Source organism: Cricetulus griseus, chromosome 2 (genome assembly GCF_003668045.3).
Source record: "Cricetulus griseus strain 17A/GY chromosome 2, alternate assembly CriGri-PICRH-1.0, whole genome shotgun sequence".
NCBI lineage: Eukaryota > Metazoa > Chordata > Mammalia > Rodentia > Cricetidae > Cricetulus > Cricetulus griseus.
The window spans coordinates 245,359,019-245,385,228 of NC_048595.1; the positions used below are offsets into that span (position 1 = coordinate 245,359,019).

At 40.8% G+C, this 26,210-nt stretch overlaps 1 protein-coding gene across 13 annotated transcripts in view; it reads right to left on the reverse strand.

The window, feature by feature from the left end:
* Positions 1–26,210, reverse strand: part of L3mbtl3 (L3MBTL histone methyl-lysine binding protein 3) — a 117,967-nt gene that overhangs the window by 50,860 nt on the left and 40,897 nt on the right. For all 13 annotated transcript variants that reach the window (XM_027402880.2, XM_027402876.2, XM_035440325.1 and 10 more), the window contains 6 exons: positions 24,828–24,912; positions 23,047–23,138; positions 20,833–20,937; positions 16,129–16,264; positions 14,022–14,113; positions 11,438–11,589 (listed from right to left, as the gene is read on the reverse strand). In XM_027402880.2, coding sequence (XP_027258681.1) covers positions 11,438–11,589; positions 14,022–14,113; positions 16,129–16,264; positions 20,833–20,937; positions 23,047–23,138; positions 24,828–24,912 — 662 coding nt within the window. The remainder of the gene's footprint in view (positions 1–11,437; positions 11,590–14,021; positions 14,114–16,128; positions 16,265–20,832; positions 20,938–23,046; positions 23,139–24,827; positions 24,913–26,210) is intronic.

Here is a 26,210-nt window from a genome sequence, read left to right on the forward strand (position 1 = left end):
AACTACGAATTAGTACAATTAATATAGGATTGTGAATGAAATGAAGAAGTCAGGACACTCCAAAGTTGTAAGTATAGGCTATAAGAATGTAGCTGCCAGTTCCTGGGCTAGAAAACACTGCTAGCAACGGCTCTGACATTTCATGTGGTGAATAAAAGAAAGCTCCTGCTATTGGCATGCTTAGCAGATATGTACTAGACAAACAAGAAAGAATGTCAAATTAACCATGTCCAGAGTTCACCCAGAAAGATCAGGGCCCAAGCTATCCATTTTGGAGTTATCTGTATTCGGGATGATACTTAATCCACCAGCAGACCTGAGACAATCCAGAGAGAGAGAGAGAGAGAGAGAGAGAGGGGGGGGGGGAAGTCCATGACAGAAGACTAGAAAATGAAGACATCAGCTGGATGCTATGGTGCTACAGATCAAAGAAGAAGCGAGGGCTAGGTATGGGACCTGTCAACAGAAAGGTCTCTCATATCAGTGACAAGAGTACAACACAAAATAGAGAACAATGCGGGGTTAAGAGAATGGAAGGAGACGATGAAGACAGAAAACATAGCTAAGAAGCTCAGTTGTAAATGAATGCAGTGAATGGAGGCATCCGAGAGCAATAGTGAAGACTTGTTTTATTGTTTAAGTTGGAAAATTGAAAGGCATGGGGTGGGGTATGAATGAAAAAAGAAATAAGAAAGGAAAGGTATGGTGGAGAGGGTTTATTATAGGTCTGTAGGAGAGCATAGGCAAAGGCAGGGACATCGGGAGAGTCCAGAGTGGACATGACCCTGGACCATGAGAGGAGAGGGGGCCAGGGGAAGGGGCAGGAGAAAGAGGGGAACAGGTGCAGCATCAAGGAGGCCCAAAAGAGGAGGGGTAACCAAAAATCAACCCAAAATCGCTGGATGACATAGGGGAAAGAAGCTGCAAGAGGGCAGGCAGTCCAGCCCCTGGGCTGGACAAGTTTAAGATATGGGTGGGGCATGCTGGCCCTGAGTGCCCAGTAATGGACAGGGACTGAGGAATTCAGGGAGAACCTGGAGGCCAGTGTTTGACAGGCTAAACAGGCACCTCAGCCATGTCCCAGGTTTGAAACCTAACAGGGTACATATGAGAATTTTCTATTTTCTAGTTTAAAATTACTTGAAAATGAAAGTTGGATTTAAAAAAAAATAAAATAAAAAACAAAAAAACAAGGCAAGAAGTACACATTAGTTAAAAAAAAAGAAATAGTTGCTGAACAAACCCTGTGACGGGGGCATCCCATGTGCTGAGGATACATCAGGTTTTCAAACACACTTCTCTTCCCTCATGTGCACTGGCAAGAAGGACTCATCAGAAAGGGTGATATGCTGTGGTGCTCAGGAGAAGACAAAGAGTCGGAGGGTGGGGCCCCACGGGAGCAGCTGAACCAGTTGTTATCATTTCCAACATTCCCGAGGTCTCAAGGCTGCATGTGTAGCCTTCAGCATTCAGGCAAAATGCTGAAGTCACCCTAGGTGTTAGCATTTCTGGAGTTGGTTACACAAGTGCCATCAGCATTCATGTAAAATGCCTGGTCTTTCTAGGGCCTTATGTAATTTATGGACATGCGTGGTTTGTCTACATAAGCCCCCATACTGAGCAATATTTAAAAGTAGATACACCTGCTCTGCTCTGTTCTTTCTTCCCTCCCTTCCTCCCTCCCCCCCTTCATGTTTCTTCCAGGTAGGCCTGTGCATTCCCTTTCCCACTCTCTACTAATAAAACTCTTAAGAGTAGGCTTAATTGTACATTTTGTGGTCTGTTCTGGAGCACAATAAATAACACTGGTCACCCAGGTGGCCATCAGGAAGGGGAGCCAAGTGAGGTGCTTTTCTCTGTTAACATCTGTTTACATCTCAGAAACATCTGTTTGGAGAGGGGACAATGAGAGGGTAAGAAGTCTGACAGAGGAGACAACCAGAAGAAAGTGGGGTCTGGAGGAGTAGACAAGGAGAGAGAGGCAAGGATAAAGGGCCCAGCTGATGTTAACAGCTACAAATGGAAGGTCACACCTGTCAGAATGTGGTGTCCCCAGCTATATCCAATGGTCAAGCGTAGACAGAATAGGCAGGAAGTGGGTTCAACCTTCACTGGGATGCCAGGCAAGTATACAGTAAGAAGACAGAGACTGCTTTAAAAGGTAGTTACAGTAAATATTACAGAATAACAAGAGGTTTACAGGCACACCACAGCACCGTTCTTAAAAAAACTCGTTAGAACCTGTCTCCATCTATACTCCCAAAGAAAACAAGTATTCTGAACACCCCCACACATGAGAGAGAGAGAGAGAGACAGAGAGACAGAGAGACAGAGAGAGAGAGAGAGAGAGAGAGAGAGAGAGAGAGAGAGAGAGAGAGGGACAAAGAGAGGGACAGAGAGAGACAAAGACAGAGGCACAGATGAGAGAGACAGACATCACACCAGACCTCATACTGGAGTCCAATATACATAATATGTCAATATGCTTCAAAACAGCACAACATACTCTACTTTCGAGAATTTGACTGTTGTGCAAAACTCAGCTTGGGAAATAGTGGTCTAAAGGTCACTAGGAGCCAGAGTCCAGTCACGCTCTATACCCAAGTCTGTTGTGTCTATACCAAGAGGTGCTGAGATATCAACCAGGCCTTCTCCATGGAAAACTAGAAGGTAGAACACCAGTTAGTTCTAGAGGACCTGGGTTCAATTCCCAGCACCCACATGGCAGCTCACAAACATGTAGAACACCAGTTCCAAGGGGATCTGATGCTCTCATCTGCCATCAATGAGCTTGCAAGCACATGATACACAGACATATGCAGAAGAAACACCCCTACACATAAAAAGCTGGGTTAATGTCAAGTTTATCTATTCTCATAAGACTCTTCAATATACAACTCTTATGATATACTGTTATAATTATATTAATACTGCTATTTGGATACCCTCAGTCTTTCTTAATCATTTTGGTTATGATTTTTACTGATGGTGTAGTACCTTTAGGAAATGTTTCTATTTCAGCAGCCTATATGGGCTGGTTAGTCTGCTTCTCTTGTAATACAAAAAAGGCTGTTGGTTTCTTTAGAATAACTACTGTGCTATATTCCCTTCCTCTGACCTCCACATTTTAAAAAACCTCAGAAGCCAGCTTTTCTCAGATTAGTACTCTTGTGCTGCATTAAATGCAAAAGCTTTTCAGCTGAAGCTAAACTGCGAAGTACTGATTCATCCCAGGCCTCTAAACAGAATCTCAGAGATATCCACATCACACAACTAGAACCTACAGCTTCATTCTGAAACATTTTTTCCTCTCTGAACCAATATGATTTTCAAAATGGGACTGAAATGATAAATGGGCTGAGAAAGAAATCAGAGAAACATCACCCTTTACAATAGCCACAAACAATATAAAATATCTTGAGGTAAGGCTAAACAAGTGAAAGACCTGTATAGCAAGAACTTTGAGTCTTTAAAGAAAGAAATTAAAGAAAATACCAGAAAATAGAAAAATCTCCCATGCTCTTAGATATGTAGGGTTAAAATAGTGAAAATGACAATCTTGCCAAAAGCAATCTATAGATTCAATGCAATCCCCATCTAAAAACCGGCACAATTCTTCACAGACCATGGAAGGATAATGCTCAACTTTATATGGAAAAACAAAAGACCCAGGATAGCCAAAACAACCCTGTACAATAAAGGAACTTCCAGAGGCATCAGCATCCCTGACTTCAAGCTCTGTTACAGAGCTATAGTCCTGAAAATAGCTTGGTATTGGCACAAAAATAGATAGGTAGGTCAATGGAATTGAATTGAGAACCCTGATATTAACCCACACACCTACAAGCACCTGATTTTTGACAAAGAAGCTAAAATTATACAATGGAAAAAAGAAAGCATCTTCAACAAATGGTGCTGGCACAACTGGATGCTGGCATGTAGAAGACTGCTGATAGATCCATATCTATTGTCATGGATCAAAGACCTCGACATAAATCCAGCCACACTGAACCTATTAGAAGAGAAAGTGGGAAATACCCTTGAGCAAATTGGTACAGGAGACCGCTTCCTGAACATCACACCTGTAGCACAGACACTGAGATTGACAGTTAACAATCAGGACCTCCTGAAAAGGTCCTGAGAAGCTACTGTAAGGCAGAACAACAGACAGTCAACAAGACAAAATGGCAGCTCACAGAATGGGAAAAGATATTCACCAACCCCACATCTGACAGAGGGCTGATTTCCAAAACATACAAAGAACTCAAGAAGCTAGTCACCAAAACACCAAATAATCCAATTAAAAAGTGGGGCACAGAACTAAATACACAATTCCCAACAGAGGAATCTAAAATGGCTGAAAGACACATAAGAAAGTGTTCAACATCCTTAGCCATCAGGAAAATGCAAATCAAAACAACTCTGAGATACCATCTTGCACCTCTTAGAATGGCTAAAATAAAAAAAAAAACACCAACAACAGTTTATGCTGGAGAGTATGTGGAGGAAGGGGAACACTCCTCCACTGCTGGTGGGAGTGCCAGCTTGTACAGCCATTTTGGAAATCAGCATTGGAGGTTTCTCAGGAAAATGGGAATGAGTCTACCACAAGATCCAGCAATTCCACCCTTAGGCATATACCCAAAAGAAGCACATTCATAGAACAAGGACATCTGTTCAACCATGTTCATAGCAGCATTATTTGCAACAGCTAGGACCTGGAAGCAACCTAGATGCCCCTCAACTGAAGAATGGATAAAGAAAATGTGGTACATTTACAGTGGAGTACCACACAGCAGAAAAAAACAAAAAACAACCAAGAAACCCATGGAATTTTGAAATTTGAAGGCAAATGGATGGAACTAGAAGAAACCATCCTGAGTGAGGCAACCCAGTCACAAAAAGACAAACATGGTATGTACTCACTCATATGTGGATTTTAGACATAGAGCAAAGGATTACCAGCCTTCATCCAGTAGCTGATGGAAGGGGAAACCCACAGCTAAACACTGAGCTGAATTCCTGGAATCCAGTTGCAGAGAGAGAGGAGTGATAAGCAAAGAGGTCAAGACCAGGCTGGTGAAACCCACAGAAACAACTGACCTGAACAAGGGTGAGCTCATGGACCCCAGACTGATAGCTGGGAAAACAGCATAGGACCGACCCAGACCCCCTGATCCTGGGTGTCAGTTATAAGGCCTGGACAATCTATGGGGCCTTTGACAGTGGGTTACTATTCATCCCTAGTATATGAATAGACTTTGGGACCCCATTCCACATAGACGGATACTCTCTTAGCCTAGACACATGGGGCAGGGCCTAGGTCCTGCTCCAAATGATATGACAGACTTTGAAGATTCCCCCATGGAAGGTCTCATCCCCCGTGGGGAGCAGAAAGGGGATGGGATGGGGGGGGTAGCAGGGGAGGAGGGGAGGGAGAGGGAACTGGGATTGACATGTAAAACAAGTTTGTTTCTAATTTAAATTTTTTAAAAAGGAAAAAAATGGGACTGAAACAATTTTCTTTTGAATTTACATTATGTAACTAATACACAAAGCAAAATATTGTACATATTTATGGAGCAGTATGTAATAGTTCAATACATGAAATAACTACTCTTTTTCTTTCTAAAATATTGTCATGTTATACTAAGTAGATTACTATGATGTTTTAGTAATTTATATTTTCTCTTTACAATAAAAGTATTTTGTAGGAGAAAAAAGGAAGTATTTATAAATAGCTTCATTAAAAAACAAAAAAGTAGTAAATATACACATTAAATTCTTTCCCTTGTCAATCAAATATAACTGCCAGGCTCATGGCAATTATTTCAAAGGAAGAACAATTAATATCACGAGTTTAGCTTTTGGTTTTACTTGATTTCTTTATAAATAACAATTAAGAAAATCTACAGAATATTATGCATTACCTAAATATTACATAAGGCCTTACACATGACTATATATTGATTAAACTCACCATTTAAGATAAAGTCACCATCTCAATCGAGAAAATAAGAATAGCCTACTCTGACCTATTTTATTTCTACTCTGTTAGTAGCAAACAACACTCAAAAGTTGGAAGGCTCCACACTCATTTCTTTTGCCACGTCTTAGTCCCATCTAGTGTTCAAAGACAGAAATGTAGCAAAAGGAAAAATAAAGAACTGACAGCAGATAACTTTTCATTGTACTTCTCTATTTCTATCACTTCTGTTTTTATTTATGTCATGTCAGAAGTACATTTCAAAAAACTCTCTGTGAAAATTTAATCACAAAGTCTGCTATGACCCATTGGAATCAAGACTAATAATACATTCTGAAAGACTCAGAAACAAAGAAAATAATTCACCAAAAAAAAAAACCTGTTATTTATGATTTAACTAGAAAGTGAGCAAGATATGAAGGTCATGTTATTAGAAATACAAACAGGCTAAGTGAATACCTCACCCCTAGGGTTGAAAAGAAAGAAATCTGTTTTGTTGGCAGTGATCATTTGTTTTGGGACCAGCCTTGAACTTGCTGTGAAGTTGAGGATGGCTTTCATCTCCTAATCCTCCTGCTGCCACCTCCCATGAGATTACAAGTAAGTACCATCATGTCACAGTCAAAAACTACATAAAACCATGTACATATGCAAGGCTAGGCAAAGAGCCAAGCAAGAGTATTTCCAGGAGCTTATATAAGGCAAACATCAAAGTTTCTCTCAAGCAACAATGGCTGCAGTTTTGTGAGATGACACCAACCTCTTCCACTGCTTCATACCAAAGCATTTTTACTGCCTATTTACTAACCAGGACCTGACTGCCCCAGCCACCCATCATCTGTTAACTCTCCACTTTACTAATCAACTACAGATTTCATAGCTGAGTTACCTACCTCTCTCTTCCATCCCTAATTCATATTAATTAGTGTTTTTTGTTTTTTGTTTTTTGTTTTTGTTTTTTTGCTGAGAATCTCTAAATAACACAGTAAGTTGGCAAAAATCAAAGTGATGCTATTTAGTCACCCTGGGATCAAACTTCTGTTTCTTCTTTTCTCCAGGCTGAGAAAGAAGTGTTTAGCATGACCAATAATCTAGTCTCAGATATTTCCATTTCTCTCCTTCACTGTGGTTTGAGATCTTCCTCCAGCCAAGGAACCATACTTAAAACACTCTAGGTGCAGGAACCCCACCTCAGAAGGTGCCCTTAATACTCTCCAGGCAAAATTCTTTTGCTTTTAGCAGTTTTTTGTTGTTTTGTTTTTTGTTTTTTAACTGAAGGTCCCTTGTAGCCACCTCCTCAACCATTTGTAAACTGGTTTCTGTTCCTAATATTCTTACTTGAATTTTTGCAGCATTTGACGAAGTAGGCATTACCGGACCCCTTTGCAAGGGGCAACTAAAGTGTGACCTAAGTAATCTACTAAATAAGCAGCTGCCAACTTCTGCATACCCTAGCCTTCAGCCATACCCTAGCCTTCAGCCATACCCTACCCTTCAGCCATACCCTACCCTTCAGCCAAACACACATTCTCTCCTTTGCCACTGATTATCCATCCTACAAATTGCATTATTTTATGGTATAATTCTAACCTCTTGTCTTCTGAGAAATGCGTGTGTGTGTGGGGGGGCATGTTTCTCTCCTACCCTAGAACACAGGCCCCAGAGCTGAAGTTGAAGACTAAGTCTCATTCACTCCATGTCCTGTCACCATTGACACCCAGTGCACCTCTAACTAAACTCAGTAATAAAAGACCATAAGCTTTGATATCACTCTAAGACCCATGTTACAAATAAATCAATATTACATTATTGTTCTCAATTCATAAATATAAAAGAGATTTTTTTGTTTTGTTTTGTTTTTTGTTTTTCCAGCCAGGGTTTCTCTATGGCTTTGGAGGCTGTCCTGGAACTAGCTCTTGTAGACCAGGCTGGTCTCAAACTCACAGAGATTTGCCTGCCTCTGCCTCCTGAGTGCTAGGATTAAAGGCATGAGCCACCACTGCTTGACCTTTTTTTTTTTTTTTTTTTTTTTTTTTTTTTTTTTTTAAGAAAGTTTGCAGTTACCTAGGAATAACTGGGAAAAGACTAGGAGGTTTCTTGTGAATCACTAATTTGATGCTTCCCTCTCCGCAGATCTATTCCTTGCTGATTTCTTCCCTTACTCACTGAGATGCCACACAAAAATGAAATCAAAGTGGCTAAAGCTGCAGCTCTATTCACTCAGGGCTTTGTGCTGAACTTGCTAAGTCTTGCTGTCATGCTGTCCAGAATCCCCAAAGGCAAGGTCACATGAAAATACCATTGCTTACAAGGAAAAATATTTCCCAGCACATGGGGGGTAAAGAAGAGGTGACTATTCTCATTATGGGTTCTGCCCCTGGAGCCCGGTATCTGACATTACTAAGGTAAGAGGGAAAGAGGCTGTATATGCAATGGGGGGTGGGGTGGGGGGGTAACAGGACTCCCAAGGTCCTTGTGACAGGCCAAGACAATGCAGTTTCTGTTTCAGTTTTAACTAGAATTTGATCTCCTTGATGGTAAATTACCCAACTCCATTCTAGGAACCTGAAGTCAAGATGCCTGAGCTAACTTATCTTGGTTTCTGTTAAACTGCCTGCTTTGTGCAAACCTCCTCCTCCAGGCAACCACTTATCGTAGCTTCTGTTTAACTGCTTGCTTGTACAAAACCTCCCCTGGTGTATAAAACCTCCCCTGCAGCTCTGGAGCAAGGTACCAGAAAGTAGTTTTGCCTTCAAAACCTCCTTGCCCTAAACACTCATTACTACACTTGGGTCCTTGAGTGTACTCTCAGCCGACTGGACTCAAGACTGTCAATTGGCCATAAGATGTCTCTGAGTGGTTATCTCTGGTGGGATCCCTGTAACAGTCCTCCCATTCCTTCCTGTATCTTTAAAATAGTTTCTAGATTCAGTATTCTGTGATATTTCAAGTTATTTCTAAGTCTAACAACCCAGAGGTGAAGCTATTGTCTTTCCAGCATATACTGCTTTCCTTTCTTCAGCCCTGCACAAATTTTCATCACATTCATCTTTAGAAGGAAGAAATACTAAACATATAGTACAGCAATGTAGACAGATATATTTATGCTTTCCATTCCCTCTATGTAAAATGGAATAGAGTGTACCTGCCCTATTCAAGTTGGGTAAAGACTCTCATCTCAAAACTACTTTGAGTTGAAAAAGTAAAGGAAATGTGTACCCTCAGTTACACACCAAAGTAATTTATGCAGAAAAAAATCAAAATTCAAAGACTAAAGAACTAGAGAAATTCCAGGGCAGTTAAGCAATTTTTAATGTGCCTTAGCTACACACTGAGAAAGGAAACATACTTTCCTTTTTCTGACAATTAACAAAATATGATTTCATGTCAATAGAAATATAAATAATCCTCAAAGGGAATTCTAATCTAAAAATAAAGACATTAGCTTATGATTTTAAAAGTGTAAAATCAGTTATAAGAGATCAGATTTTTACTTTGCTCTACCTCAGAAGGAACCAGGGTCCTTTTTGTTTCTTCACCAAGGTACCTTACATTAGAGAAAATGCCTGTGTCAAAGCTTCCCATGGTCACTACATGTACAGAAATCCATGTACAGAAGCAATGTCATATCAAAGAAGTAATTATGGCTTTAAAACACTCTGATGTGTTAAGTGTGGTGGCTAAACCTTTAATTCCAGCACTGCAGTGCAAAGGCAGATTGACTTCTGTGAGTTTGAAGCCAGCCTGGTCTACATAGCAGGTTTCGGGATAGCCAGGACTATATACAAAGTGACCTTGTCTCAAAAAGCACACAAACAAAAAATTAAAAATGGCAATAACAACAACAACAACAACAAAATCACTGTGATACTTATGCGGTCATACAAATAAGCATTAATTCATTTTGTCTAAATTGAACTAAAGAGCAAACATGAGAGTCTTTGGTAGGGGCTAGAGAGATGGCTCATATCTGCTGCACAGACATGAAGACCAGAGTTTGGAACCTAGCACTGACATAAAGCCAAGTGGGTGTGGCAGCCAGCCAGTAATCCCGGCACTCAGGAGACAGATGGGGAATCCCCCAGGCAAGATGGCCAGCTAGACTGGCTGAATTAGCAATGTCTAAAGTTCAGTGGAAGACTCTACTTTAGAAAACAAAATGAAGTGATAGAGCAAGATGCTGGTTTAACCTCTAGCCTCCAAATGCAAGCAACACATATACCCACACAAGAAAATGCATAAATTCAGTGAATCTCCTTCTTAAACAATTGAAGTAAGACTGATATCTAAAAATTCAATTTGAGGAGTAGTGAGAATTATTGATGGGTCTACTTAATATATGTATTAAAAACTGAAATTTAATAGGTAAAAGCACTTGTCACTAACCCTGACGACCTGAGCTCAACCCCTAGGACTCCCATCGTGAAAGGAGAGAACCAGTTCCCAAATGTGCTTTACCAGGAAAACCAATTTTAGTGATTAGCAGTAAAATCAAATGCAATGGCTGAAGCCAGGGCTGTGGTCCAGACATAGAGCACTGGCCTAACATACACAAGAACCTGGGTTTCATCCCTAGCATTACATACATGCATATGAAAGTCAAACGCTCCACTATAATGATTTTATAATTACATAATTTCATAGGTGTTCTTACTATTGCATATGGCCTATCTAAAAGTAAGGATGAAAATAATATTCCTTAATCGGCATCATTTGTATTCAGCTATCTGAATACAAAAATATGGAAAGTTGATTAAAATAAATTCCTACAAAGTTACACCAGACACACAGTGAGTCTGTGCACGGATGTACATGTAAAATCTATGTTGGCACATGCAGATCTTTGTTGGGGATATGGGAACACAAATTTTAATTTCACATTATAGAGTCAAGTCAAACACAAATCCTGAGTCATCTGGGAGGATGTCAATTAAAAATAAACGCAACATGGGGCAAGCAAAAGCTTAAAAACTTGAAATACTAAAAGGTGATTTAATCTTGCTTTTTCTTTTCCTGTGTATGGGTATTTTGCCTGCAAGCATGTCTGTGTACCATATGTAGTTCTCACCAATGCCAGAAGAGGGCATTGGATCCCCTAGAACTGGAGTGAAAGGGGGTCATGACCTGCCACATGGGTGCTGTTAAGAAGCCCAGCTCATTTGGAAGAGCAATGTGTGCTCTTCTCTTCACTGAGCCATCTCTTCAGCCCCATTATTTTAATCTTTCAAGACAGGGTCTCATATAATCCTAGCTCGTTTCAAAACTCCCTAGGTAGCAGAGGGTGACCTTGAACTTCTGATCCTCCTGCCTCACCTCCAGAGAGCTAGGATGATGTCAGGTTTTTTTGTTTTGTTATAAACTTTACATTGTTCCTTATTTTGAACTGTGTATTCACTTTCCCTAGATAAGCATTAAATTTTCAAAAGCACACATTAATGGAAAATGTCTCACCAATAGTCATAGCTCTCATCCCAGTTGTCAAAATGCACCAGGAAACGGTTGTCCACCATATCGGTTACCGTAGCAACGCAGATGAAGGAAGGGTTCTTTTTGTCTACAGCCTCAAGCTTCATTCCAACTCGGAAGCCTGATGGGATCGCTGTCTATGGAAACATGCAGATTTAATTAGAGATAAGCACACTTCACTACAGTGTAATCTACATAAGTCTGTACCCCTGCTTCAAGGACAGGCATCCACAGCTATATTCACCTAATAAAAAAATTCGATGCCAGCCTCACAGTGGGGTTGCTTTCCACGGGCAACAATAAAAACCTAAGCTCTACAGTTACATTCAATTAACTATCCCAGCCTCAGAACTAAAACATAGGCAACCTGGCAGAGTTGAAAATAATTAATTTCAGTGTGTGTTTTAATACCTTAGTTAGGGGATGTATACTAGGCAGGCAAGTTTTATTTACCACATGGCTGATTGCCAGGCCTTTTTTTTTTTCCTTGATTACAAATTGGACAATGAAAATTATTTTACAGAGAAGATACACTTAATTGAGTTAAAAATGTGGAGTCAGCACAAATTCACTTCCATATCTGAGAAGATCTCTCAAGTACTGGACAGAAAGTAGGTCACCATCACTTATAAAAAGCTTCAAGCTATTACAACTTCGGATTACTACTACAGACAGTTTTTATTCCTAGCGGCAGCACGGCAGCTGGCCGTTGATATACACTGCCGTTAGGAATATTAGGTATTTTAAGGAAATCCACAGATGATCAGTCACCTGGAATTCACAAGGAGAGCAGGAGAAGCTCACTGAGTTATTGCTTGAGGGATAGTGATGTGTAAACAACCCTTATAATCTCCAGCGGAAAATATTTTAAATTCAGAGTAGGATACTTGGATATCTACCCTGTTAACTACAAAACAATGGAAGTCATTTCTGCCATCCAGTAAAAACCCTTCAATTCAAACAAGCATATGGGCACTAGCCTAATGCTTTACACAAACAAATGCCACTTTTCATTTTACCGTAAAAGACTGAAGTAAAAGTAAAATTATATTAACTTTGGTTGCAAAAATGTAAAGAAGTATATAGGAAAATGCTGCCAGTCCCAAGTGAATTAGACAGTGCAAATAACATGTAGAAAATTTGCCATATATTTGAACCCTGAAATTATATATCATTTAAGACCATAAATATCTGACTTTTCTGATGTGGAGAATCTAGAAATAGAAAACTTAATTACCTCTCAAATATCAACAGAGGCTGAAGATTAGGTTGTGTGCTAACCATGCCCAGAATGGAGTGATGGTTCAAGGTAGTAAATGACACCATGATGTAAGTCATTGTCAGATGAACAGCCATGGGGTGGAGACAGCAGGCTGCTGAGTTTCCAGCCAACTGACCTTTCTCCGGCGAAATGTCTTGTCAGAGAACATATACGGACAAGGCAGCATTTACATCCTGGCGATTAAGCTGTCTGCCCAATTTAGAGATTATAAAGTAGGCTGACCGTATTTTCTCTCTCTCCTTTCATTCTTATTTCAACCTTGGTTATGTTTAATTTAATCAGAGAATAGTTTCTCCATTAGATTTGCACCCTCAAACCAGCTGCCTGATACCACTGTCCGGATGGAAATGCTCCCCCATTGCTGATACTTGTTCCATTCGGAGGGAAACCTGATGGTGATGCTTCTACCTCTATCCTCTTACTCCCTGCCAACTACATGATGAATCTAGGAGAGGAGGATGCTTGTACTATTAAGAGAGTCAGACTGGAGGCATGTTTTACTCTATCTGCTGAGGGACCAGGACTCCCCGGTGTTGCAGATGAGGTGGGATAGGAAAAAAAAAAAAAAAAAAAAAAGGCTTTTGATTCCAGGGCTCAGAATTAAGAGGCTCATTTGTCAGCAGTGAAAGGTCCTATATGTCCTCCCATCTACTCCTTGTTAGCTAACGGGCTAAACTAAGCTAAAGGGTGACATTTTGCTCGCCCCTGCTCTAATTAGACCACATCTTGGGGAAGGAAAGGTATAATGCATAAGTCCCTCTTGGAAATGCCATGGGAGGAACACAGAATAAATAAAAGCAGAAAGACAACAGAGAAGCAGAAAATGCATACACATCTGCCTTTGCTTTTGCTGCAAAAACTACAGCAAAGCTATACGAAGCAATAAAGGCATGGTAGAGTCCCTGGTGACCTCCTGCCTGCAAAAATCAAACAGGGCTGTATCTATCACACTGTGAGTGTGACTCCCATCTGAATGGTGCTCCTAGTTAAGTGAAGGTAACAGTATAATATTCCTGCCGATTTAATTTTTATGCATTTTAATTGTAAGTCACACCTGGATTTCATATTACAATGTCATACCACTCAATAAGACAACCACAATATGGCTATAAAATAGATATTTACTCATGAAGAATTTAAGCTAATTTTAAAGTTTAATTAAGACACGAGAATTCTTAGCAAGGCAATAAAATTTATTATAGTTCCTTGTTCTCACTGGTGATTTATCCTATGAGACACTAAAAATAGAATCACTCCTGAAAGGAAAAGCACTTTGGATACACTTACTATGTTCTGATTTTCAAATAATGACTTGGGAGCAGCCTGGGCTTTGCACGTCTTAAGGTAGGACTGCCAATTAAATTCTTCTTCTTTATACCCTGGAGTGAAAGCACATGTGGACAGCCTTAGGAAACACACAAAGCATTACCAGGTAATTCCCCATCCTACTCTGCCGGTAGCTGAAATATGTTCAAATCAAACAGCCAAATGATTTTTTGTCAATAAATACAATTTAGCCCATGATTTATAACTATATATTTTAGATACAGGTTGTGTTTAGCACCAACGAACTTTGTTATTATTTTTAAATTCTAAGTGGATGTGATAATGGATATACAGAAAAGGCATTAGGAAGCAAAATGTGTTTTGAACCCAGTAGGTTTTGTATTGTCAAGCCACTCCATCAACATGTAGCTACAATTCCTCACAAGTACAACTAGTGAACTGGAGGAATCACATTGCTCATTCCCCATTTTCCCTCACAACATTTACTTTGATTTTACTAATATGAACAAATAGGAAATGGGAGGAAAAAAATAAATCATTTTAGTTCTTCAAAAGAAAAAAAAAAAAAAAGGAGGGGCCAGATCCCAGGTTCACAAAGGGTTTTGGCAAATTACAGTAATAGAAGAGAGAGTCCTTGCCTAACATTTCCAGTTCATCAGTCAGCATTGCCTTATGAGAAGTGAATTCCTAAATGGACTTTTATATATCTCAAAACACCATATTGTCTTTACCTTTTAGTTAGAGCACAGAAATGGTAGCCTACTATAAAATAACATCTTTGGGGCTGCAGTGTAGCTCAGTGGTAGAGCTCTTGCCTGGCATGTGCAGGGGCCCTGGTTCCAACCCCCAACATTGATGGCAGAGGGGACAAAAGCATCAAACTGGTATTTTGAATTTTTGACATCCCAAAAAAGTTAAGAAGAAGGAAATATTAGTAAATACATAGGGGGTGGACTGAAAATTATACTATCCGTTTCTCTGGGGATTTTTTAAAAAATAATTATAAAAGAGGTTCAAAAAAATACTCTGGCCTGTGCATACCTCTAGACACTCCCCTTACGCTGCCCTATAAGATCTCTATGCAGTGGCTTCTCGCCGTCTTTCCTAGCCCTCCGCCATGGTGGATGGATGAAAGGCCTGAGCTAACGTGGGGTTAGCTCGTTAAACAACTACAATAAAGCCTCGTGCTGTTTGCATAAAAAAAACAAACAAAACAAAACAAAACAAACCCTGGCAGACAATAATATAAAGGATTCCATCAGGTATCGTTGTATGTGCCTATCTTAGCACTCAGGAGACAGGACATTGAAGAGTTCATTTTGAGACAAGGCTTCAAGTATCAATAAACAAACAAACAAACAAACAAATAAATAGCGAAGCACTCCATCTGGCTAGGGATAGAAACCAGTGTAAAGCAGTTGTTTAACATGAATGAGACCCTAAGCTTGATCCCTAGCACTGAAAGTAATTATTATTAGTCCAACATTTATGCATGGTAGTTTTTAGTACTATATTTCCTTCTGCAACCTAAAATATCAAAACCTGTGGGTTCAAGGCATAATTTCCCAAGATACTCATATTCTCTCTCTCTCTCTCTCTCTCTCTCTCTCTCTCTCTCTCTCCTTCTTTCTCTCTCTCTCTGTCTGTCTCTCAGGTAAGGTCTAGCTACTGTAATCCATCTTGGCCTCGAACTCACTATAAAGCCCAAACTGGTTTCTAACCCATGATCTTCTACCACAGCCTCCCTAGTACTAGGATTGCAGGTATGTGACATCATAGCTGGCTTCTCAAGCCTTTTGTATATCATGAAATAGCAGTAAAACTAATGTCTCAAGTAGTTCTATTCAAGGCTGTATGTATATGTGTTTGCAATCACACATATATACAGATAAAACAGATCTTTTTGTAAAAGTTGTTGATCATTATTCAGGTTTTAATCTCTATGAAAACAAGCACATGGAATAATTTATTAAATTAGATTTTATTTCTTTTATATTATGAATAATAAGCTTGACTTAATTACCAGAAAGAATAACTTGTAAGAATTTAGCATCTAAGAAAGTAAGATCTTACTGCATTTAAAGCATGAAACAAAAAGTAGCAGTACCTTTTGGAGGCTGGAGTTTATGGCCAGTTTTCTCACACCACCCGACTGGGTGAATGTCCAGAGCATCTGCATTTACCCAGAAGTCATAGCAATCAGAATATCCATCAAAGTGAAGCTTTATCCGATAGCCACAAACCTGAAATAAGTAAGCAGATCGGATAAGTTAAAATACAGCCACGCATGCACGTACATACACACGTGCACACACACAAAATGACTAAGTACCAGGGATGACATATTCTTAGTGAGGTTAAGGTGATGGCATTGTTAGGAAGGTGCTTGCCACACAGAAGTGAGGACCCCACAAGAAGCTGAGGCTGAGTGCAGAGCCAGTACAGTGACCCCTCAAAAGGGAGGAGACTGTAGTTACTGTCATGGAAAGGCCTCTAAAGCATCCTGTTAAAATTCAGGCAGCAGATCAAATTACACAAGGTGAGTCTGTTTGTGAAAAAAACATGTGTGTACTTAAATACATGTTGTCTATCTCCTAAAAATGTATAGACATTTATATACATATTTACATGTACATACATGGATAGATGCATAAATTCATCATATATATATATATATATATATATATATATATATATATTTAAAGTCTTAAAGACCATGACAAAATATTGATAACTATTTCTTCCAGGGAAGTGGAAATAAAAAGGAAGAAGTTGGGTATGATGGCACATGCCTTTAATCCCAGCACTCAAGCAAGCAGATCTCTGTGAGTTTGGGGCCAGCCTGGTCTATTGAGAGAGTTCCAGGACAGTCATGGATACACAGAGAAATTCTGTCTCAAAAAACAAACAACAACAAAAACAAAGAAAAAAAGGAAGTAGCAAAAAAAAGTCCCATTTATTTTTTATATGTTATATTTTAGTTAAAAATGCATCAATATGTAGCATACACAAATTTACAACTAAGCCCACTACTCCCAGAATCTAGAGTCCTAGGTGATACTGGGGTCCCTAGGAAATTTGATCTGGCTGAGGGCTACTCCCATCTCCACCATCTCAGAGGCCTCTTGTCCACCCTGCCTTGCAAGCAGCTGTCTCTGCTCACCTCCTACAAGTGAAGCCATTAGTTAGTCACCTACAGCCCCTAGTCCCTTGTGGTCACAGTACTCCTACATCTTCAGTCTTCCTGATAGAGGCTGCTCTCAAGCTCTGCCTTGCCTCGAGGTTTTTCATTCTCCACAGCTGATTCCTGTATTCTATTCCTCCGGGGCCGGGACCACAGGTTACACTGTCTCTCACTGGTCCTATGCTTCTAGCATTAAGACCCTGAGCTCCAGCTGATATCTCCTCTCCATTCTGAGGACTTACATCATATATTTTCTTTCCTGTGTCAGACATGTGCTCCTATGGAAATGATGCCCACCAGAAACTGCCATGCCTTTTAACTCCTACATTAAAGGTCTAACCCTAGGAAGAAAGCCTTCGTCTTTCCAATTTTTAGCCCACCTCTCCCCAAGATTCAAGAGTGTACCCACACCTAGCCTAGTGAATACTGGGAAGAAGAAAAAGTCATTTTCATTATTTGTAAGTTCTGTACCTATGAATTCACTTGCTTGTTAAAACTTATTTCTAACCCCCAAATAACATATTTGGTGCATGTTATTGAATACAGAATGGCAACAATATGTGAGTCACCCAAGGTCCATCCAGGTTCCAGCAGGACTGGCAGGGCTTTCTTGGTGGGACTTCCCTCCTATGAATACATATCCTATAGACCGTCTGTCCAGTACCATGTTTTTCACCTCTTCAGCCTTTCTATTGATTTCACTCATTAACCTCTAAGAGCCCAGAATGCTATGACACAGCTAACGTCGAAAATGTGTGTATTATGGGGGCTTCATTCACGTGTGCACTGCAGCACTTGCTGATGAACGAGAATTCAGTTTTATCAAAACAATGAATAAGGAGTCATCAAACAAAGACAAGTATGTGTACTGACCGAAGGCTGGCAGGAGCCTAAATCTACATTTTCCCTGTAGGCGCAATGGTTTCCCATGAGTTAATCTGAGGGACACAATAACCTTGAGGAAGAAGAATCCAGTCACAAGAATCAGCTCCCTGGTGGCAATCCCAACACTCAGGAAACTGAGGCAGGAGGATCTGTGAGGCTAGATTCTACACAATAAGACTGTTAAAGAAATCAACTATGATGGAATGCTAGCTTCCTTTCTTTATTCATGCTAATCTTTTCTGCCTCGCCATCCCCACAGTAATCCACTTATCTCCATTTCTTTGACAATGGCTCAACACCTGCGTCAAAGAAGTTACCAGGCTGCTTCAAACAGGCAAGCCTGCTGTGCTCAGGACTCTAGCCTTTACCCCTTCCTGTGCAAGCTGGGAGAGACTGCTCCTTGGAGTAAAGCCCCAAAGCCCTCAGGTATCAGGACTCCATCTGCTCTTTTGCTCTCTCCAGGGCAGGGGGTAGATTACAGTAAAGACAAAACCCTTACTCAGTTTTAGGTAAACAAATTCTCACATATTTTTTGAGAGATTTGAGAACTGATAAACTCAAAGAAAGCTAGTTAAACCTAAAAAGGCCTCAACAAGAACAGGAGATGGAGCAGCCCTGTAACAGGCACAGCAGCGGGTATCAGAAACAATGTATCCATCACTTTTCATTCAGGAGTTCCAGGGTTGGTTCTCATAGGTATTTATAAGCAGAAAGAAGCAGAGATGAAGGCTGTTCATTCTACAACACAGTTGGTTATTTATGTTGGGGGCTGGGGCAGGATCCCACTATGCAATCTAGCTTCAAATTTACCATCTTCCTGCCTTAGAGAAATAGGTGCCCATTCTGTTGATACTAACATGTAAGCAGTTGAAATGAACAAAAGCAATCCTGTGGGACAAGTGTTAGTCAACTAAGAAGTGCCCACATTCCAGAAGCAGGTTCCTCGTCACCTTCAATCAGCATCAACTCCCAGTAGTCATCACTATCGGCCAACCACCCGTCTCCATTTGTGTATTTTCCCTATGTGCATGTTCCATACCCTGCCCCCAGTAAAGTCCACCATCACAGCCTGGTTGGCTGCAATCTGTTTTCCATCCCTGCTCAGAGGCAGCCATTTTGGTCATCCACCCCCTAAGAAATCTCTTGTATGAGGTCCAATGCATGATGTGATTTCTGTGGTATTCCTTGGCCCCCAGATAGCCAAGATACCCTTTCATCACAAAACCCTTTCAACAAGACTCGATGGTAAAAAAGTGTGTGTGTGACAGAAACAAGAGGCAGATTATGCATAATGTAACCTTTACATGTAAAGGGAATAATAGATATATACAATTTGATGCACTGAGAAGGCATCTACTAGAAACAAGCAGTAACTGGGAAGGGTGAGCTCTGTGGGCTGTGGTGTGAGGTGAATGGAACAGAGATCGGTACTCTTAGACTCTGAAGTTTTTACAAAGAGCAAACAGCTTCCATAGTCAAAATCTACAGTAAGTAAAAGGAATCTTCAAAACACAAGAGTGTTTTGGCTGGGTATGTAGCTTGGTGGTCAGATGGTTGCTTAGCAATATGAAGCTCTGCCTTCCATGTTCAATACCACAAAGAAGACGTAAACATGGGAGTTAAAATCCACACATACAGCTGGGCGTGGGTGGTGCTCGCCTTTAATCCCAGCACTCGGGAGGCAGAGGCAGGCGGATCTCTGTGAGTCTGAGGCCAGCCTGGTCTCCAGAGCGAGTGCCAGGATAGGTTCCAAAGCTACACAGAGAAACCCTGTCTCAAAAAACCAAAAAAAAAAAAAAGAAAAACAACCACACATACACACACACTGCCCCTGACATCCCCTAAAATACACACACACACACACACACACACACACACACACACACACACTCTGCCTCTGACCCCACAACCCCACCCTGGGGCTTTCTTTTACAGATAAAACTCTCAAAAGCAATCTAGATTTACTGAATCTTCAAACTCAATCCTGTCTCCAGATCCTTCTCTTAAACACCAAGGCCCAGGACACCAAAGTCTCATCTTCAACTCCCTCCCAAGGCCCAGCTACAAAACAGTCAGTCAGCACTGGGCACACAGTATACTCCAGGTAACAACAATTACTGTGTCACCACCACACACAGTCATTGCACTCTGTGTTCTGCAGGAAGCAAGCTTCTTACAAACCAGTCACTGAAAGAACTCTAGAATCTCTAGAATAATTAAAGCTAGTGCCTATTACACCTTACTCCTTTGGGGAGAAGGCTTTGAAAGATCCATAGAAGAAGTAAGGGGGCTACTACAGGAGGAAGAAATATAAAAAGTACTCTCAGCAAAATAATGGACACACTCTGTGTGTGTGTGTGTGTGTGTGTGTGTGTGTGTGTGTGTGTGTGTGTGTGTATTTGTTGCTTGGTTCCTTTTGTCAAGGAACATACAGTATGGCAAAGTCTATGGAATCAGATAGACATCATTTCAAACCCTAGGTCCACCACCTTGAGACTGTGTGGCCTTATACTGATCACTTGACCTCTCTGGCCTCATGTCCCTCATCTGTGAAACAGGGATGAAAAAAATCATCAGTTGCACAAGACATATCTCATTATGATCAGGAGAAATAATATACATTAAAAACACTAAACATCCTGCCTCCCAGGAAGTAAATATTCAGCTGAGGACATTTCTTTCTCATCATTAAGGCCCATAGTCATCATTTTCTTTTCTAAGCAAACACAAGGCAAAGCTTACCTCAGCCACAGTGAGGACACAGTACACAGACTGATGCTCTGGGTCCACACCTTCAAGCTTCATTCCGACTTTGAATCCATTTTTGTTGTATGGGAAGGACTGGTGCTGCAATGCAAAATGACAGCAGCATTACATAACCATTAAGACTGATTCAAAATGTGAACAATTACTATTCTTAAAGAGTCCTTAGGCCTGAGGGATATACCTCGGTGGCTAAGTGCTTCCCTAACATGAGTAGGGCCCTGGGTTCCATCCTTACAATCCCAAAGATGGCAATCATCAAACAAATGCATTGATAATCTCATCAGACATATAAATTAATGATCTCAAGCATATAGGTTAATAAAAGGCTGCTTAAAAGTCCCAAAAAGAAAAGGATGAATGAAAGATGAAAAACTCACAAAGGCTATGAACAAGTCATAAAAAAGAAATCTAATGACTTATTGCCTGTGTCTTTGACAGGTTTGAAGAGACAGTCAACTCTGCCCATCAGAACCACACAAGATATATTTCCTGTTAAACTGATGAAGACCAAAGAGCTTGATTGCTCTGTGCTGGGAGGCCCCATGAAGTCAGACTGAGGCATGGACCACTGGGAATGAAAAGTTGGGACAATCAGTAGCAATTTCATTCTATCTACAAAAAGTTGAGCCTTCTCTCAGCAGTTCTGACCCCAGGAAATTACCGAATGGAGATATTTGTAGATATGCAAAATGTCAGGTGAACACCACCATTCACTGAACCATCCAGGAAAAAAATAATTAAAACTTACATCTGCCCATCGACCAATAGAGAGCAGTGTAAACTTTTATGGAATAAATATGATTTTAAAATACTATGGCTTATCATAAAAAGAAAGATGGAGGGATCAATGACCTAAAACGAACGAACAAACAAAAATCTCCAAACTGTACAATGAAAAAGCAAGTCTACCATTGTCACTGCATTTTAGACAGGACCAAAGGTACTTATATGTGTGATGACATTCTAGGAAGGAAGGAAACATAAGCACTAGCAATACTGTCCCTAGAGATAAACCTGGTGTTTAGGGGGACAAAACCACAAGGGCCATACCATATTCCCTTTTACTGACACTTTAAATTATATGAATGTATTACTATTTAAGTAATCTATAAAAATGTGAAAAGGTGGGGATGGAGAAACAGCAGAGTAATTAAGAGCACTTGCTTTTCTTATAGACACAAGTCTGGTTCCCAGCGCCCGCCCACATCAGGCAGCTCACAACCTTCTTTAGATACCTCAGTTCCCGAGGGTCGTATGTTCTCTTCTGGCTTCTACAGGCAACCACCCACACACCCTCACACATTATTAAAAACAAATCTTTTTGAAAAATGTGAAAACCTGTTCTGTATAGGACCAAACTTATAGAAAATAATTATTCAGAATAAATCGTAATTACTATTACATTTGCATTACATTTTCAGTGCTGATATACTCTAAAGTTCACTATACTTTCCCTTTGTTCACTCTTAAATACAAAGATACCCATGGAAGGTTCATAATACATTAAGTGATTCAAATGAAGGGTCAGCAAATTACAGTCTGTGTGTCAAATCTTGTCCACTATGGCTTTGTAAATAAGATTTTATTGGAACATAGCCATTGCTGATAACTTACATGTTATTTATAGCCACTTTCATGCCTGTTATATAGCAAGCTCTATTGTGGAAGCAGACTCCAGATACCCTTAAAGCTAGAACATGATCCTTTACAGAGAAACTTTACCAAGTCCTATCTGAGTCTTGGGGCAAAAGATCCTAGGCAGAGCTACCCTTTAAACTGATTTTAAATTACTTACAATGGAATATTCTTATCAGTAATACATCTAATAAACCGTCTTAAATGTTTCTTAACAGGATATAAATCTCAGTATCTCACTTTCAGTTCCTCATAACTAGACATAAAATGTATCTCCTGGTGTTTCAATAATAGTATTCCTATAATGCCAAATGAGTGAAAATGATGAGAGAAATTACGCATCTGTGAGTGTGTACAGTGCTGTACTGTACTGTGTGCACACACCAATTATAGCTGCCTTTTGAGGGATCTTCCACATAACATTCTCATGTAAAACAACATACTTGACAAACTGTCCCCATCACACTTCCTAAGATAATGGAAATGACAATATGGATTCCAATGAGTTTCCTGCTCCCTTGCCTTTCCACACAGTGCTTCAAGAGGAATTCATACCTCTTTGAACAGCTTCGCAGGCACTGCCACAGCTTTCTCCTCCTCTAGGTAGGATGCCCAGCACCAAGTTTTCTTGCCTTTAGGAGGCAAACCTGAAAGACAGGAAACCAAATGATGGACTTGCCGAAGCTAAGAAATCAATGAAATATTCCGGGATATCTCTCTTGCACAAATACTCTGCTTTCTGGCTCTTCCTGTTGCATGGCTGACACTGCTTGCTTTTTCTGGTTCCTCTTCCATAAAAGCAAGAACTGAGAAGTGAACTGTGGTATAAATATCCAGCTGATGAAGGCAGAAGAAAGTGGAAGAACTTGGAATACATGAAAAGTCCAGCAGGAAGCCCAGAGAAGCTACAGGAAGTAAAATCTTCCAGGAGCAAGATGTTTAAGTGTGCTGCTTGCTTGGTGACGTTGATGAAGGAGAAAAAGATAATGTACTGAGTGCTTAGGGGATATCAGTTAACCTTGGAAATGAAGAAAAACACTGATGTGGTGAAAATCATATTCATTAAGCACAAAAAATGCACACGATAAAAATCAGAAGGTTTGGATTAAGTGTGACAAAGTGCTGCAACAAGGTAAGGCATGAAACTGGTTGACTTGTAGCAACACTGCAAGCACTTGGTAGTCAGTCCACTGCGATGCACAAAGCACTCTCGCAGTTCATAAAGGAAGGAACTTGGAACATGAAGGGGAAAAAGTGACTGGAAGGACAGGGTCTACAAGAGCCAGGGTTTCGAATTTCATCAGTGCAGCCATTCAGGGGAAAGAAGAAAAAGGCTCAAGAACGAGGACATTTCATGCAGGGTAACTAAGGGATTTAATTTACTTCCCTTAGTCACAGAAACAAACAAACAAAAAAAGCCATCTGAAGGGATGTGGAAGTTCTGCTCTGAGCTAGAGACAGGTGGAATGAAATATTTACAACTCCTTCTGGGGGATTCATGGAAGAACCAGCAAGGAGTGCCTCCAAGCACAGACAGGAAATGCTGGGTGGCTGGGTTCACAGTCCTGTCTTTTAGGGAAGAGTGTGAGCTAAGTGGGCGGGTTGGTAGCGGGGCTGTACTGGGTCAGAGTCATGTCTGCTAATCTTGATCAAAGGCCTGACAAGGCAGATGTGGAGTAAGGCTGAGAGGAGTTTAAATGGAAATGACCCAAGGTCCACACCAAGGAAGGGTTTATCCAGCCAAATAGCCATGAGGAAGACCCGGAGAACTGTATTTTCCCAAAAGAATAAGATGTGACCTCAAGGAAAGAAAAAAAGGGGATGACATACGAAGGCTGTGTTTTGAGAGAGCACAATAAACCTGACCTCTTGGGAAATGAGCAAAAACAGGGGTTCAGGAAAAGGGATAGAAGCAGGAACAACCATCTTGATGGATAAACCAGCAAATGAAATAAGGTATTCCATACATACGCAGTAACAACTTGAAAACAAGCCTATCCTTCCTAAGCTGCTCCCTCAAGTCTTTGCTTTTATGGAGGAAACTGCACCAAAGAGAAACTCAGTGAAGTACTCTGTGACCCTGGGAGAACCATAAAGACTGAAACTGGATTTTCTTTTCTTTTTCTTTTTCTTTTTTTTTGGGGGGGGGGCGGAGTTTCTCTGTTTCTCTGTGTAGCTTTTGGAGCCTGTCCTGGCACTCACTCTGGAGACCAGGCTGGCCTCAAACTCACAGAGATCCGCCTGCCTCTGCCTCCCAAGTGCTGGGATTAAAGGCATGCGCCACCAACGCCCGGCCCGAACTGGATTTTCAGGACCACCAAGTCAGCTCGGCTCACCCTGCTTTAAGACAGTTGAGTCCCCGCGTCTTTTCCTTCTGGCTCTCTGGGAACCCCTGAGGATCCTTCCATCTTGTTTATTCTCCTACAGTAAGAAAGGGAAAATTTGAAATTGGTTTCAAGGAAAACTTAAGAGGTCTGTCAAAAAGCCTTCCTCTGTTGGTCTTTGTTTCCTAACTTTTACAGCAGCAATATATGGCCCACTTAAGATCATGTAGGTTTTTAACTGAGTCATCGGAAAAGAACATTTCCAATCATTCCCTGGAAGAGTAAAGCCCTGCTCCAAACTCCTTAAAATGTTTCGTGATCTTAGCTCCACACACAGCATCCTGCAGGTCCTGAGATCTCCTTGGCCCTTTTCGAAGGTTCTCTACTGATGTCTACACCCCTTCAACCTCTACTCCCCTCTAGCCCATGGGTTTCAAGGTCATTTCTTTGTGTGGTGAGGAGGGCTGTGAATGGCATGAAATGGTACTGAGATCAGAGGGCAAGCCTGAGTGTCATCCCTCAAGTTCTTTCCACTTTCCTGTGAGACAGGCTCCCCTAGTGACTGGTAAGCCAGGCTTCACGCCAGTGAGGTTCAGGGATCCACTCGTCCCAAAATCCTCAGCACTAGGATAAAAAGCAGGTTAAAACTAGGATAAAAACTAGGATAACTGCACCTAGCTGTTTATAAGTTTCTGGAGATCTAAACTCGGGTCCTTACATTCACAGGGCAAATACTGACAACCATCTCCCCATCCCCCAAGGTCATTTGTATGCTATATAATTTCACCCTCCATCACTAGCTTCCTTTCCCTGACTCCATGTGTCTGTGTTTCACTACCTAACAACTTTGAGATGTGTAGGCAACAAACACAAGAAACTGCACACCCGAAGGCTTCCTGAGTCTTACTCCACTCTACACTTGCCTTCACATTCCAAGTATCTATTCAATCCAGGAATCTCCCATTCATAGAACCCCGAATCTCCCCTTTTCTTATATATCCTCACAACTATAACTCTAACAGAATCACCTAACATCTATCTTACATCGTCTTCTATCCTAGAGACTGCAAGAATACCTAACTGGTTTCCCCGGCTCTTTACCTGCTTACAGCAAAGTGGCCAGGCAAAGAACAAATGGAACCACAGCATCCCCTGGCCTTTAACTTCCCAGTGTCTTCCCACCACACTCAGGAAACCTGACCCAAATCACACTAACCCCAGCTTCCCCGCCCGCCCGTCTCTTCCCGAATCTTCCATGCACGTTGATGACTTTTCTGTGTGTGTGCCCTCCAACAAAACGTGCTACACTGTTCTCCCTTCAGGTCTTCTCCTCAGAAGTTGTATAGTGCAGAGGGCTTAATGCACACAGCTGATTCCTCCTTAATGTTCACATCT